This window comes from Amborella trichopoda, chromosome 1 (assembly GCF_054954075.1).
Source record: "Amborella trichopoda isolate Santa Cruz 75 chromosome 1, AtrichopodaSantaCruz75HAP2 v2.0, whole genome shotgun sequence".
Taxonomy (NCBI): Eukaryota; Viridiplantae; Streptophyta; class Magnoliopsida; order Amborellales; family Amborellaceae; genus Amborella; species Amborella trichopoda.
In genome coordinates, this window is record NC_142336.1 from 6869407 (window position 1) to 6886218 (window position 16812).

At 34.7% G+C, this 16812-nt stretch overlaps 1 protein-coding gene across 4 annotated transcripts; it reads left to right on the forward strand.

Annotated features, from left to right (window-relative positions):
- Window positions 1–8640: 8640 nt before the first annotated feature.
- Window positions 8641–16563, forward strand: LOC148783517 (uncharacterized). Of its 4 annotated transcripts, none has more exons than XM_088859671.1 (4): window positions 8641–9849; window positions 11313–13748; window positions 13950–14215; window positions 14357–16563. In XM_088859671.1, the coding sequence occupies exons 1-2, from the start codon at window positions 8964–8966 to the stop codon at window positions 13721–13723; spliced, it is 3297 nt and encodes a 1098-aa protein (XP_088715797.1). In that variant the 5' UTR covers window positions 8641–8963; the 3' UTR covers window positions 13724–13748; window positions 13950–14215; window positions 14357–16563. The 4 variants fall into 4 exon arrangements, with proteins under 4 accessions (XP_088715797.1, XP_088715792.1, XP_088715807.1 ...); XM_088859666.1 differs by having other exon boundaries at window positions 14074–14215; XM_088859681.1 differs by having other exon boundaries at window positions 11313–13792; window positions 14357–14585.
- The last annotated feature ends 249 nt before the right edge of the window (window positions 16564–16812 follow it).

Sequence of the window (16812 nt, forward strand, 5' to 3'; positions counted from 1 at the left end):
ATAAATTTATAGAAATAAAAATAGTGTATATAAACTAATATATCCCATGGAAATGTTTTGGGAAAATCAATTTATGAGGAACAAGTAGGTATAATGTATACTGGTATGCGTGTTATACCATTTTCCTAAAATTTCATTTTTTTGAACAATAAATTATCCTAAACATTTACACACATTTATTCATTTATGAACTAATCATGCATTTATAAATGCCTGGTGGTACTTTTATAGATTTAAATTCAATGTGGAAACATGCGTGTAGGTCACTGGCTGCATATCAATCCGTTTGCGAAATATCATTGTTTTCCAAATGGGGAAGGGCAGATTACATCGTTTGCATTTTACATGTACTCTTTACTATCTATTTTCAATGACAGAAGGTGAACTACATATGTATGGAAAAATATACAAAGATACCATTTACTTTTAATATAGGGAAAAGTTTATATAGAGCCGAGGCTCTAATTAATCAAATTTGAGCCTACCTAAAAAATCTCACTAGAAGAGGTTTGTTTTGATGCTCAAATATCTCAAATTGATCATCTCGACATCAAGACGCATGAACATGAGAAAAAAAAATAGATTTCAAGTTTTGGAAATAGTGTATTTTGTAATGCATTTTTAGACTATCAGTTTTCACGATTTTCAAGTGTTCATAGATCTGTCCATCTACAATATTTTGGAAGCTTTAAACTTTATAAATAAATATGAAAATATATTTTAAGGCTGTCACAAAGATTTCCAATATTGAATCCATATTTTGCGACACTTTTGAAAGTAGGCTCTATACAAACCGCACCCTTTAATATAAAGCGGTCATAACTGCTCGTGTTTGGCAGATTTCAAATCTAGTTTTTGTATATGTCATAGATTAGACTTAAAGTTTAAAAAAAAAATTTCGAACTTTGTGATATACCCCGAAGCTATTCAATTTGACATGGCTAGTACTGATTGTAACCTCCTTGTAACAAAGATAATAATCTCATAAAATATACCATACCTCACAATCACAAATTTCCATATCTAAGATAATTTATCCACAACTAAAGATTCCTATCCAATGGATAGGAAAATATTCTAATAAAAATGTTGTAAAATTTTATTTTATATATTCATGATCATTATAGTGTAGATCATGGATCGATACAAATTTGGATCCAAGATCGATGCAAATAATGGGGTTTCAAGGAAGCCCGCATGAAAATAGTATGAGTTATTTGCCATAATATATTTACAATGGTAGATAAAACCGCTAACCAATTACTTAATTTGTAATAGTCCATGCATGCACCCATAAAACTACAAAAATCAATAGAATTGGTTCCATCTGTATATAATTTTCTTTTTTTGTTTTTTGTTTTTTATTATTATCATGCATGTTGTACTTCTATGAAATCAAATAGCATATGTTCATTTTTATGTAGTACAACATTTATCTACTCCTATCTTATTTGTTGTATGATTTACTGAATTAGTATGCAATGCATATTAAAAAATTGTAGTAACTATGTAATAATAGGAAATGGGTCGTAACCCTAGAAACCACTCAATCCGTAAGAGTTATTTGAACAAAGATCAACATAGATACTCATGTTCCCGTGCTTATCTGAGAGTGATCGAAAGGGCATATCAGCATGTTCAATATGAAAAATCTCAAAATTCGAAAACTAATATTTCACATGACGTTTCTACACCATTGACAAATACTATTCATTCACCAGCACAACATCCATGACCACTCTGAGAGAAGAGATCCTTTACATATGGATATTTCTCATGGAATATATCCATCAGTTTTTTAGAATACTTCAGTTATAGACACAATAGTACGAACTCAAAATCATTGTCATTCTATACATATTTTGCTCACATATTTTTGGAGAAAGAAAAACATCTAAACTTCATTATTCTGCTTTCATTTCAGATACACCATTGACAAATACTATTTTTTCATCATCAAACCAATTCTCCAATGACAATATCCCTTGCCACTTGGAGATAAGAGATCATTGCATATGGATATAGATAATGGAATATATCCATCAGCTTCCGATGATACCTCATGTATTATTGACAATGACAATGGGTGCCGTCTCAAGCCTCCCATTATTTGTCGACGTTATCATGCAATCAAATTTCAATATGAACCTCCATATTTCTATTGTGGAGGAGGTGGAGTGGAGTTAACTCACCTAGATATTCTGAATGAACTTTATGAATTATTTACCCAATCATCATATTTTACAAGCTAACTCAAAAAGAATATTCAAGGATGTAGTGGTGCATTCCAAGTTACTATGTTTGTTACTGGAGATGATAAAGCAAGTTCTCAAAACAGAAGCGGCGCATATAGTTTTAAAGTGAAAGGGCATGTCAACCAACGCCTTCCATCTCTAATCCCTAATGAACACTCCCCGAAGTTCTTACAGTTTTATTTCTATGATACAGAGAATGAAGTTGGCAATTGTCTCAAACATTACAACATGTTAAACCCCACATTGATTGAGCTCCTTCCACATATTTTACATAAATATAACCCCTATGTCTCAGTTCTTCGAAGCTTGATTCATTATCATGATTTAAGACCATGTCGATTAGTTATCAATTGTGACCCAAGATTGGATTAAAGAGTTTACAATAAACCTATTGCATCACAAGTTGCTTACTTAGAGTTATAGTACAACATTATTGTCAATTATTCATCATTCATAAGTTCATTACGTTACGGGAAATTAAAAATAAAAATAATTATACAGTTTGTTCATATATATGAGAAAATCGTGATTGCTTATTTTATTCCTACGTGCATATAATTCAACTAGTTTAAAATCAAATAAACCAATTTAGCTCTATTCTACAAGGTTCCTTTGGGTACCTTCTACAAAAAAATATTTAAAAATGCTTAAATTGCCTATATTCTTGATTCATGACCCGAAACAAGGAGTGGTCATTCAATGATTTGGTACCACTTAAAAACAAATGACATCAATATTCTTACTTGTTTATAGGTGAAAACGAAATTTTAATTTTTTTTAAAGAGAAAATATCATTAAAGGGCATAAAGCCAATGAAGGGGTCAATTTTTTTATTTCAATTAGAAACTTTCTCAATAATTGTTTTAAAAATACCTAAATTATCTTTATTCAGTATTGGCATGTGGAGCAATCATGGGCATTGATGTAATTTGATCCTAATAAGTCTCAACTAAATGATGAAAATCCCTTAGTTGTTTCACATTTAAAAAAAAAAACACATTATTCAGTATTAGTAATGTGGAATAACAAGGGGTATTTTTGTAATTTAATAATACACGAAGTATATAAGCACAAATGATAAAAAAAATACAACTAATTGTTATGCATTACTAATACTAAAAAAATTATTCCTTATTTGAAATAAGGAACAAGTAGAGGTATTTATATCATTTGTTTGAAGCCTCTTAGGGGTTAAATTAGAAATGTTCATGATTGTTCCGCATTCCAAATACAGAATAAGGGCAATTTAAATATTTAAAATTTTTATTGAAGAGGTATCTAATCGAAACAAAAAAAAAAGTATACCCTCAAATTTTACTTGAAAACAATTGACCCCTCTAATGATATTATAAGGGATTTTATGCCCTTTAATTATATTTTTCTAAAAGAAGGACAAATAGGAACCATTGACAGGGAATTTCAATGAAAAAAAAATAAAATTTCCTGACTTGAACAGTGGGGTAGAATTATCATTTTTCTTGAAGCACTATAATTAGAGAAAAATGTTATATTGCCCTCCACATTTAGGGTTAGGAACTTGTAAAAAGGATTTTCCAATGAAAAATAGAGAGTCCTTCAACCAGTATCAAGGGATGGTATAATTATCCACTTAATTCAAGTCAAATGACTATATTACACCTCCATGTTCATGGTCAAGAACTTGGAATAAACACATCTGGTGAAAAGGAGATGAGTCGGGTTACTAGGATTAAACAACCAAGATATATTCATCATTTGTGCGTTTCGAAAAAAACGACATATTCATTATTTACCTCACTCGCTTGAGTCAAACAACGTAAATACCGCTTTCTGTTTATGTTTACGAATATGGAACAAGAGATTTTAATATAAAAAAATAAATTTTTGATTCTTAATCCTGTACCTATATATATATATATATATATATATATATTCTTGGATAACTTAAATAAGGCTAAATCATGAAACTACCTTTAATTGTTTACAGGAAATCTTAAATATTTTTAAATCAAAATCCCACGAAGTTACCTGAATAGAATATCACAAGTCGGTTTTCCAAAACCTAGCAAAATATATACAAAAGGGCCAATTATGATTAGCTCCAAGAGGCCCTTAGAATCACTAAATTTTCACCTTTTCTTATTTTTGTATTATTTTATTTGATTCTCACCGATCCACCTAATCACCGTACAGCGAGTGGCCCAGTTCAACCACGTTGAACCGGTGTCTTCATAGCCATTGATTTAAACTACGGTTCAGTTTTCTGGATCGAGCACTTCAAAAATCCATTCGGATCGGTGAATTGACGATTCGGATCGGGAATCGGCCGATTCGGTCGAATTAAGCTCTAAAAAAATCCAAAAAAATTATTAAAATTAATTATAAATGTTGTCTTTTAATAATCCAATAAGAAATGATGGTACATCATTGTTAACTTTCATTTTTTTCATCAATTTGTGAATATTGATATGTTTTTTCTCTGTATAAACTTATGTTAACCATTAAATTTACATCACACATACGAAAAATCATATAATTGTCATAGATAAAATATATAATCATACATGGACTACTATAAAGAGTAGATTTAATTGATAAGAAATGGCCATCAAAATCTCAAATTGGCGGAAAGCCCTAATCCCCTAAAAAAACCCAAAGTATTACAAACCAACTTACTATAATCCAAATTTATTACAACCTAATTAACTATAATGTTATATGTTGAAATTATAATTGTTGGTTTAAATTTTATAATTATTTTATTGTACAAATAATAACAAATCTAAAATATTTTGTATACGATCTAATTTAAAATATATTATTGAGAACTGTAAGAAAGAAAATAAATTACATGATTTATAATGCAAAAATTAATAAATAAAATAAAATTTTGGTTAGAATATATTAGAATGCCTACCAATTTTTGAAAGAACACTTTAATTTTTTAAATTTTAAATTTTTTAGATTTCTAGAATAAATTTAGTAAAAAAGATTGTTAATAGAAAGAGAGAGATTTCAAATGGAATAAATTTCTTTAAAAGAAAATAAATTTTTTGATTTATAGCATAAAATTCGTAAAAAAGATTGTTAATAGAAAGAGAGATTTTAAAAAAAATTTATTTTCTGCTTATTTTTATTGTCAACAAAAAAAAAAAAAAAATGTGTCCAAGGCAAAATCAAACTTGAGACGTGATGGCGATGACTCTACCGTGAAAGTGATAACCACTCTACCACATCAGCACAAGTGTAATTGTTTTCTACATTAATAATACTTATCTAAATTCCGTTGTAATTTAACGCACCGTGGGAATTATCCCACATCCAATAGCGAGCTTTAGTTTTGCTTCTATACATTGCTTTGTAAGTTTATAAAGATTTGTGCTCGTGTGCCCGAGGTTGCCATCCACGTGCGCCCGATGGATGACGGTAGTCTTCTACGTGTGGACTATGGAGAATCGGTGTTTTGGTACGTATTCGCTATGTGACGTCAAGCAGTTCATTGTATAGAACCGGCTTGTTCGTTCTAGAACTGGGCGGTTCCCAGTTTTACACTGGAATCGGCACGGGGTAACCGATTCCCGTGCTGACTCGGGCGAGTCCGTTGCGACTCGTCGATTTTTAAATCATTGTTAAAAGCACATTCAGTATTTTTGTATTATTTTATACGATTCTTACCGATCCACTAGTATAGGAAAAATCAAACTAGAACGGTCGTTCTAGAATCGGGCGGTTCCCGGTTTTACACTGGAATCGGCATGGGGTAACCGATTCCCGTGCCGACTCGAGCGAGTCCGTTGCGACTCGCCGATTTTTAAATCACTATTCAAAACACATTCGGTATTTTTGTATTATGTTATGCGATTCTCACCAATCCATGGTACTAGTATAGGAAAAATCAAACTGGAACGGTTAACCAGAAGTAGGGCTAGAAGTGGTTTAACTAGCCTACCTAGTTAATTGGGCAGTTCAACTAGCCTAATCAAGTGAGTCCCGGGTGGCAAAAACAGTGAAAAAAAATAAAAAAATATATGAAAAGTATATTTAAAGCATGATTAAAAAAAAAATCCAAATAAAGTTGAAAATTAATGAAAAATAGATTTTAAAGATTCGATTTGTGTCCAAGTGTATTTTTAAAATTTTCTAAAAAAAGATAGAAGAATATAAAAATAAGTATTAATGGCCAAAACAATTTTCAATCTTTGCCAAAATAATAAAAAATAGTAAAAAATTTATTACAAACAAAATTTCTTATTTTTTTAGATTTTATATAAATTATTTTGAAATTTTTTTAAAAATATCTTGCCACCAGTTCACCAAAACCGGAATAGCCTTCATCATCATCTTCCTACCTCTTCTCTCATGCAGCAAAGGGGAATCACCTTTGCTTCTGTGTGCCATTTCTGTCATTTTAATGGTGGTAATATTTGTCATATTTTGCTTGCATATGTTTTCTCATGGGAGATTTGAAGGTCAATAGCATGGCGATGTGGAAAACGCTTTATTACATATTGTTCTATTGCAGCTACACTGCGGAAATAGTTATCATTCAAGTTCAAGTTTGATAATATTATCAATATTTGACATTCTTTATTCTTCACAACTATATGGATGATTTGGGAGGAGCGGAACCACTGTATGTTTCAAGGAATGACACTCACTCTTGAGAAGTTGATTTGAATAATCACCTACCATGTTCATGATTTGACGGATGCTAAGGCATGGACTTACCACACCTCAGAAAAGGCAATTACTGAGAATTTATGACATATGTGGCAGTAGAAAACGATCAAGTTACTCATAACAGTGGCATGAGCTTTTCTACATTCACAACATTTTAAGCTAAATATTGATGGGTCTTCTATTCAGAATCTAAGTCAAGCTGATTGTGGGGGCTTGAGACAGGATGATGGACCTTTCATTGCTGCTTTTTTGGTTCATCTTGGAATTGCTTCCAATAATTATACATAATTTCGAGGTTTATAAGAGGGTGTTGATTTAGCCACTCAAATGGAATGCTTCCCTCTTCAAATTGAGAGTGATTCATGGTGTTTGATGTTCTTGCCAAAAAGGTTAAAGTTTTTGCGGAGGCCACTATTTGGCGCTTTAGGCCTCCAGATTTTCTTAACCTTCATTTACTTCATGATGTGGCGCAATTATCCTATTGTAGGGTTATCTGATAGTACGATATAATTTTTTCTGTCTTTTATTAATGAAAAACGGTTAGAGTTATACAAAAAAAATCGGAAGTAGCCATTTCGATCTAACCGGGCAATAGAATTGGATGCGACTAGTATAGAGCTGAGGCTCTAAACAATCAAAGTAAAACGCACCGTCAAATAGTGTTGAGAAATGTGGTTTCAACATTGGAAATCTTAGTGATAGCCTTAAAATATATTTCCATTTTTAATTATAATATTTAAAGCTTAAAAAATGGTGTAAATTGAGCAGATTTACGAAAACTTGAAAATCTTGAAAATTGACAATATAAAAATACGTTACAAGATGCACTATTTTCAAAACTTGAAATCCATTTTTTCTCATGTCCATGCATCGTGATGTCAAGATGATCATTTTGAAGATATTTGGGCATCAAAACAACTTCTTATAATGACATTAAGGGAAACTTACATAAAAATCAATTATACTTTGTATTATTACGGATATACTAAATAGTTCCCGTTATTACATGTATATCCGTTTTTTATTTTTTATCACGCAATTTTAAAAAAAGGACCACTTTACCATTTTTCGGATGTTCAACATCCGAAAATAGGCCGAAAGTTAAACGTTAAATTTCTTATTTTCGGATGTTAAACATCCGAAATTAAGGGATTTTCGGATGTTCAAAATCCGAAAATACCCCGATAGTTTAACGTTAAGTATACCATTTTCGGAAGTTGAACATCCAAATTTAAGAGATTTTCGGATGTTGAACATCCAAAAATACCATGATAGTTAAGTAAACCTTCGTCTTCTTTGTTTTTAGATGTTGAACATCCTAAAATCTCTTAAATTCGGATGTTCAACATCTGAAAATGTTATACTTAATGTTAAATTATCAGGGTATTTTCGGATGTTGAACATCCAAAAATTCCTTAATTTCGAATGTTCAGCATCCGAAAATAGGAAATTTAACGTTTTAACTTTAGGCCCATTTTCGAATGATGAACATCTGAAAATCCCATCAATTCGGATGTTCAACATTCGAAAAATGGTAAGTGGTCTTTTTTTTTAAATTGCATTATAAAAGATAAACAACTGACATACATATAATAACGGAAACTATTTGATATATCCGTAATAACGTAAAGTATAACAGATTTTTATGTAATTTTTTTAATTTTTTAAATAGGCTCTAATTTGAATGTTAAGAGACCCGGCTCTATATAAATAAACTTTTTCCCTTAGGATTTGAGCGGCCTGATTTTTCCTGCATCTCCGGTAGACTGAGTCTCCGGTTCCAGCGCCGAACCGGTGCGTCTTGCAAACACGATAACGAAAATTTCATTTGATCCCAACCATGAAAAACGTAGAGAGAGAAAGAGAGGAGAGAGAGAGAGGGAGAAGAGAGAGAGAGGGAGAGAGACCAGGAGAACAGCAGGCAATAAGGAAGAGAAAGGGTTAGAAAACACATTTGTAACCCTAGTTTCATCCTTTTCCGCCAAAACAAGTTTCGTTCTCTACAAGAAAAATCCACCTCTGCAATGGCTTCCCCTATTTTCCAAAACCATGGCAATTGATGCAAAAGCTTGGGTTTCTGGTCCTTCCAGTTTCACTAGTTCCAAAAGCGATGATATTATTGATGTTGACGATGATGACAACTTTCCAATCTCAAGCGTCTTTGCCCAGCCCGGAATCAGTCATTTTGTCAGTACCGGACACAATGGGAGTTTTGATGATGAGGAGGAGGATGATATTCCAATATCTAGGGTTTTTGCAATACCAAAATCTAGTAAACTGGTTGAGAACAGGCAAATTTCAAGGGATCTGGATGAGGAATTCGTTGAGGGCTCTGGTGAGGCGGTAGGGTTTCAGGGGTTTAGCAATTGTGATTTGGTGTGGGTGAAAGCCTTTGCTAACACATGGTGGCCTGGTTTGATTTGTGCAAAGGAAAAGCATCAAGTTTTGGTTAGCCTTTTTGCTCAGGAGACTATTGAATGGTTCGATCAATCCAAGGTACTCACTTTTGAGTCCCATTTTACTGGGAAAGTGAAGCAAGGGAAAAGAATTAGGGGCTTTGAAGAAGCCGTAGCTATAGCTTTGGAAGAATTGAGGAGGCAGTATGAATTGGAGTTTTCTTGTAGTTGCAGGAGTTTATTCAAATCAAGAGGTGAGAATTATTCAGGAGTTGATATTTTGGGGTGCAAAGAACCAGAGAACTATAGAACTAATCGAATTGATGAGTATAAGAATGGGGTCAAGCCATCTGAATTGTTGGGTTTTGTTCATAAGGTGGCTGTTATGGCTTGGATTGACGATTCTGAAGCTATTGGTGCTGTTCAAGCAATGGCACAGGTCACAGCTTTTAGAGGCAATGATTATATTGCCCGTGATTGGTTTTATTGCGAAACTCTTAGGCTTTCAGAGTGCAATTCTGGCAGTGATGATACTGGAGGTATGATAAGAGAAGTGCTCTCTCTCTCTCTCTCTCACCAGCTATTATGTGTGTATCTCTCTGGCGCATGGATGTGTTTGTGGGAATAACCATAGTGGTGGTCATGTGAATTTGGGCATAATTTTTATTGCTGTTGAGAATCTTTAGATGAATGACTGCGTGATAGTTTTCTTTTGTGTTGAAAATTTCAGCAAATTTTGCAGTTACTTAGGACTGTAGCAGACCTTGAGAATACGTTGTGAATAGTATATTATATTCTATCTCCTTTACATTTTCTCTATCAATGATTTTCTCTAGAAAGGGTTGATGCACCAAATGATGCTGAGTATTTGTATCCAGCACCAGTAATGGCAGTTTATGTGAATTTTCACCCATAATTTCTATTTTAGTTAAAACTTAGTGCAAAACTTCGCAGCTGAGTACATTGGAGATCTCTAAGCACCAGCCATATTGACTTTACTTTTGTATGCATTTCCCTTTACTTTTTCATTCCAAATATTATTCTTTGAAGTGACCAATACATGCCAATGACATTTGACTTCTTCCAAAAATTAAATACTTATTGAATACTTCTATGCAAAGAACTGCATTTTAGGAGAGTTTTTTTTTTTTAGCAGAGCATCTTATTTTGTAAGAGTTTCCTAAGTAAATTTGCCTCTTTCACCTCTACAATCCTGAATTAATCAAGATTGATGGAGTCCATAGTGGGGTTTATCAGAATGGTTTTAATGCGCCCCTTACAAAGTGAGTTATGGCTGTTGACATGCTTTATTAGTTTTTTTCTATGCGTGAGAAAGATGCCTACAGCTTTTGACTTTCATGTTGTGATTCAAGCCAATTGGGCCTAAAATAGTGTTATTCTATTTTATTCAGTTTATTGCATTTTCTTTTGTTTTTTTTTTTGAAATTGTTAACGGTTGTATTAAGGGAGAATACATCGTAACAGCGAGCTGCCCACAGGCCGGGCTTCTAGTCAAAAAATGGGCTAGACCAAAAAGGCCCTATACAAAAAATGAGTGGGGCTTATAAAAGTGTCCATTACAAAAGATTTACATAAGGAGCCAGTGGTTCCAAAAAGTCGAGACCACAAAAAACGTAAGTGTGGGACCCAAAGAACTATCCAGTCCTCGAAGAGGGAAGAGATGCGCTAGCTACTTGCTTTGTTAGAAAGCTAATACTGTTGAGAGGTAGCGAAGAGGACAGATAGGCTAAAGAGAGGTTAGCGCTGGCTAGTGTTAGAGAGCTTGCTGGATGAGAGCAGAGCAGTCCTCAGTTTATTACATTTTCATTTACACTTTTCCTGCATAACTTACTTTTGTTACCAATGTTTTTTTGGCATTCAACATATCACTGATTATTAGAAGCTTCAGATATTATACACGTTTATGTTTCCGTGAGAATGAGCTGTTTATCGCTTGTGATATACCTCTCTGTGAATTGTGATCATTTTAAGTCTCTAACAGGCATTCAAAATGAGAGGAACTACTTTGATATTGACATACCAGAGGAGCCTCTTGAACATGGAGAAGACAATGGAACCAGTGGTTCATTCTCAGACCAACTGATGGGGAAAAGTGAGGCCTGTGTAACTAATCGAAGGGATTTAAGCTTGCTTTGGACGTTTCCTGAAGATTTTGAACCATTGCCAAGTGTTTTAATTGGAGATGTTTCTCGTTTAGGTTTGTTAGAAAAGGATTTGACTAACTCGAAAAAGTTTGTGGAGCAAGACCCATATATTGAAAATGTTATGCAAAGATCAGATATGGAGGCCACAAATGTTCGCAACTGCTGCATTCTCAATAGTGTGGATTATTCTGAAATCTCAAAAATTGGGTTTTGTTTAAACAATGATATTATATTGGATAATGACTTAGAAGAAGACCAGATCCAGGAAGGAATTGATTCAGAACATGGACAAGTGAATAGGAGTTCTGTTTTTGTTTCTGTAATACAAACAGAGCCTGATATAGATAGAATTCTTCCTCATGAGAATGAATCTGATATGGGTAAATTGCCAACAGAGGGAATTGCTACGTTTAGTGACCATAATAATGTTGTGATCCCATTTGATGAAGCTTCTTTGTCTGCTCCTTGTTCGACGAAAGATGGAGCTAGATCAAGGGCAAAGAACCTTTCATGTGAAACCACAACACAATCTCTTCACGAAATGCTTAAAGATGCTGTTGTTATGGATTCTGATAGTATTGATGACTTGGAGCAAGTTAAAAGTGTTTCAACTTGTAATGTTCAGAATGACTGGATTTCTTCACGCTGTCTCAATCACAAAGATATGCAGCCGAATGACACTTTTGTTAGTGTTTGTGGTAGAACTGATGAAACTAAGGGACCAAAAACTGGTAAACCCCAACAAGAAACATATGATGATGCCACTGTTTTGAAGTCTCACAGAGCTAATTATTCTGAGGGAGTCAAAATTGTTTCAAGGTCTCAAAGAAATCCTTCTGGTGAAAACCTAAGACAACATCTTCGTGAAATGATCCAACATTTGTATTGCCTTGCACTGGATCCATTTTATGATAGGGCTTCGAACTTATCTCGTGTATGTCGAGCACTCTTAAGGTTCAAAGCAGCAGTCTCTCAGAATATCCCAAATTTGGGCACTATGAAGGCTTCATGTGAGTATAATTGCCGACCAGATAGCAATGCTCTTGTTTTCGAACAAGTGGAAAGTGTCTCAACTAGTAATGTTCAAGGGAACAATATTTCTTCTCACAGTGGTAATCATATAGGTATGCAGCTAAATGATGCTCCTGTTATGGATATGGTGAGTGGTAGAAGTGATGAAACTAATGGATCACAAGGTGGTAATCACACACCATGCACAGATGACGCTGCTGATAAAGACAATGATTTTGAGGGAGTGAGAAATGTTTCAAATGATCTTCATGTCCGTAATATTTCTCAATATTCTAATCACGAGGAAATGCAGCCACATGTTGCAGTTGTTATCAGTAGTGATAGAACCACTGGCACAAATGGAGTAAGAAGTTCTTCAATAGCAGCTCCTACACCTGATACACCTGTAGATATACATCTTGGAAAGAGAAAACTTGACCAACCTTCTGATCTTTCACACAAGTTGCAGAAAATTAATATGCAACATGCATCAAAGTCATCATATGTGAGTGGACTCTCCATCGATACCCCTGGCCCTGAATATTGTGAACCTTTGATCATTCTGCATATGAAGTTCCCCAAGAATTTTGATTTGCCTTCTAAACAAGAATTGGAGAGAAAGTTTATGATATTTGGGCCATTGGATCCCTTAGGAACCAAGGTTTTCTTCTATACGGGTTCTGGTCAGGTGGTTTTCCAGCATCAATGTCATGCCGAAGCGGCTGTCCTATATGCAAAGAAAAAGGGTCTGTTTGGTGAGGCCAATGTGCGAATCTGGCTTAGCCAGTCTGTGAAATCTGCAAGTGAAGCCAAAAATACTCTTAAAGCTGAGCACTACTGTTATAGAGAAAAAGGGTTTCCCGCTTCATCGTTTTTCTTGAAGGAATCCAATAATTATGTACATAGACTACATGTCAATGCAGTTCCAAATTACAAATCATGCCTCAAGAAGCCTGACTCGCTAAGGCAGAAGGAACGAAGGGGCCCTTTCAATGTGAGATTTTTCACAGCAAGTCGGATAAGCTCAATTGCGGGGAGTGTGATAAGGAAGAAGAATTTATCAGGATCTTCTAGTAGTCACAGACAAGAAATTGGTCCAGACATTTCACAACAAATGGCGTTTCTTTTGAAGGAATGTAATGAACTAGTTTGTAAAATCAAATGCTCCTTGGGACTTGATACATATTTTTCACTCTTTGCACACAGTGTTGAAGCCCTTCGTTCCAAAGATGAGTAATTTGGAGATGTTCAAAGTGCTGCAGGTGAGTGTCTTTTTTGATGAAAATGCTGAAGAAGATTATCTAAGGTGAAATTCTTCTCACCCATAGAGGTTTTTCAGATTAGGTTTTCACTCATTCCACTCAGTTGTGTTATGCAGTGAATAGTTTCTTCCAGCATGATTTCTTTTCACCTATTGATAGATAGATACCCAATTGATTCAAAAAATGGTCCAAACATTTCAGAGCAAACGGCGTTTCCTTTGAAGGAACATCATGAACTAGCATGTAAAATCAAATGCTCCTCAGGACTTGATACATCCTTTTCAATCTTTGCACTTGATACATCCTTTTCAATCTTTGCACACAGTTTCGAAGCCCTTTGTTCCAAAGGTGAGTAATTTGGAGATGTTCAAAATAAAGAAGATGATTGGTTTCTCTTTCTGATGAAAGTGCTGAAGAAGTTTGCCGAAGATCAAATTCTTCTCACCCATAGTTGGTTTTGATATTAGGTATTTCCATCTTGCAATCTCAATTGTGTCATGCAGTGCATGGTTTCTGCCAGTATGATTTATTTTGCACCTATTGATAGATAGATACCCAAATGTGAGATTTTCATATTTCTCACAAGTTCTACGTTCTCCATATGTCAGGTCTGGAAGAAGAAGAAGACTACACACATGGACCTATATGCTCCTTCTCTCCCCATATCCTCCAAGTGTTCGAGAAAGAGAAAAAGAGGAAGATGAGCTCCAAGTGTTCGATGCGAGGTCCCTCTCTCTCACAGACTCTTTCTCTCCATATCCTCCAAGTGTTCGAGACCTCTCTCTCACAAATACAAATCCAAAGGAAAAAAAAGAGAAAGAGGATGATCTTTAAGAATTTCATGTGAGACGTCATGCACACACATGTGCGCATGCGCACACACACACTATACATATACACATACACATTCACAAAACACACACACAAAGAACATAAGTCCCCCACCCCAACCCCAACCCCAACCCCTTCCTTTTGGGCCGCTTAGGTATCTAGGCGCCTGCCCGGCCGCCTAGGCAGTCAAGGCCCTTGGCGGCCGCCTCCGCTTTTTTTAACATTCGTGGGTGTCGGAAAATAAAGGAATCTCCATATATTTTATTGACTTGGTAAGAGATGTGTATAAGGGAGCACTAATGAGTGTGCGAACAACTAGTGGAGAAATGAGTGAGTTTTTAGTGACAATAGGTCCACATAGGGGTCAGTGTTGAGCTCATAACTCTTTGTCCTAGTTATGGACGACTTAATTAAGCACCTACAAGATGAGGTATCGTGGTGTATGTTGTTCGCGGTTGATATAATTTTGATCGCTAAGACCCGAAACGACATCAATACAAAGTTAGATTTTTTAATGGATGTTCTAGAATCTAAACGTTTTAAAATTAGCGAGACTAAAATGAATCTATGGAATGCAAGTTTAATAATAATAGGAGTTGAGATGAGTAATTAGTTAAGATTGACGACTAAGAAATAATTAAAAAAAGCACAATTTCAATATCTTGAGTCGATAACTTAGGAAAATGGAGAGATTGAAATGACCGACCCCTCTTTTCTCTTTAAAACCCTAATTAGGGTCGATAACCTAATTAGGGCGTACCCCTCTTTTCTCTTCAAAACCCTAATTAGGGTTTTATTTTTTTACTATTTGATCCATATCCATTTCTAGTGTAAAGAGGATTAAACCATTTAAAAACCTTTTAGAACTTTCTATTATCTCTTTAAAAATTTTTGGAAATCAAAGATAATATTATGTTCGAACTAACTCCCCCCCAAAAAAAGGACATCTTTTCTTGTAAAAGATAATTTATTTAATTTAACTTAAAGCAAACTTCTAAAATGAGGAGTGGGGCATGCGACCCCCATGGGAGATAAGTGGGCCCTAAGAGCTCCAGGCCCACCCATGTGAGGATGGCGCACATGTGGGACATGATCCAAGGGCTTTTGCATGTGGCCTTCCTTATAAATATATCAAAAATTCCTTTTTTGAGGAATTTTACAGCAGAAAATGATTTTAAAATTTTTAATTTTTTTGAATTCATAAAAATATTTATGATACCATAATTAAAATATTTAGAAATGGATTAGCACCAATAGGTCAAAACAGGTAATTATAAGGGCACTCGCTAGACATAGTGGCTATGATCCACAACTGTCTTCTCAAACCAACTCAACGAAATGTATGACCCACAATCTCATGCAGGAGTTCATACCTGACTCATCAAAGCCGACTAATAAACAGTGGAATTACAGTCCCAGATTGTGGTTTTTAGTTCTCCCTTTAAGAGCAAGTCAAGTACATGTCACTACAGTGCAAGGGGGAATCCGTTTATGCAAATGGACACGTATCCCTTTCGAGGTTGGTTTCCGATAATGCGGTTGTCATATGTATATGTTGTGTAGAAGTTTGTTGATGATCTAGCCTTCATTCTCATAGGCCTACATTTGCACACAGGGAACCACACAACTCTTTGGATGTACAAGCCATCCATAGGTATATCTCCGAATTCAATAAGGGACGATCAATTATAAATCCTTTTCGATAGTGCTCCGTGCCCCGGGGTAAGGTTTTGGACATGTGGCCATGGCCATAGACCGTCAAACCTTTAGTCAATCAACATACACTCCTACTATAACAAATGATTTTTACAAACTCTAACGGCTGTCAAAGGCCACAAACCCCAACATGTATAACGCTACTTATTGAAGAGAAACAAGAAGTCTTTCTTTAATTCTTGGTCATGTTTTCTTAAATTGTCAGTTATATGAATTTGATTTTACTTGGCCAGCTCCTTTGATAATTAATATATTGTCTTTTTAACTATTTATGGATGTTAGTGCGTGACCTTATGAAAGGCAGCTGATTGTGATAGGAACTTGAGTTGAAAGTCTCTCTCCCTTCTATTTTTATTTTTTTTCAACTTCTATGGAGAACTTTCGTTAACGAGTTTCTTGCAAGCGCCTTTCTGAAATGAAAAGAAGACTTTGGAATCTTTGGCATGATAGACAAGATAATATGAGTTTTGGTGATCTTCTTGAGCTATTACTGGTTTGTTTCCTATATTTGTTGATG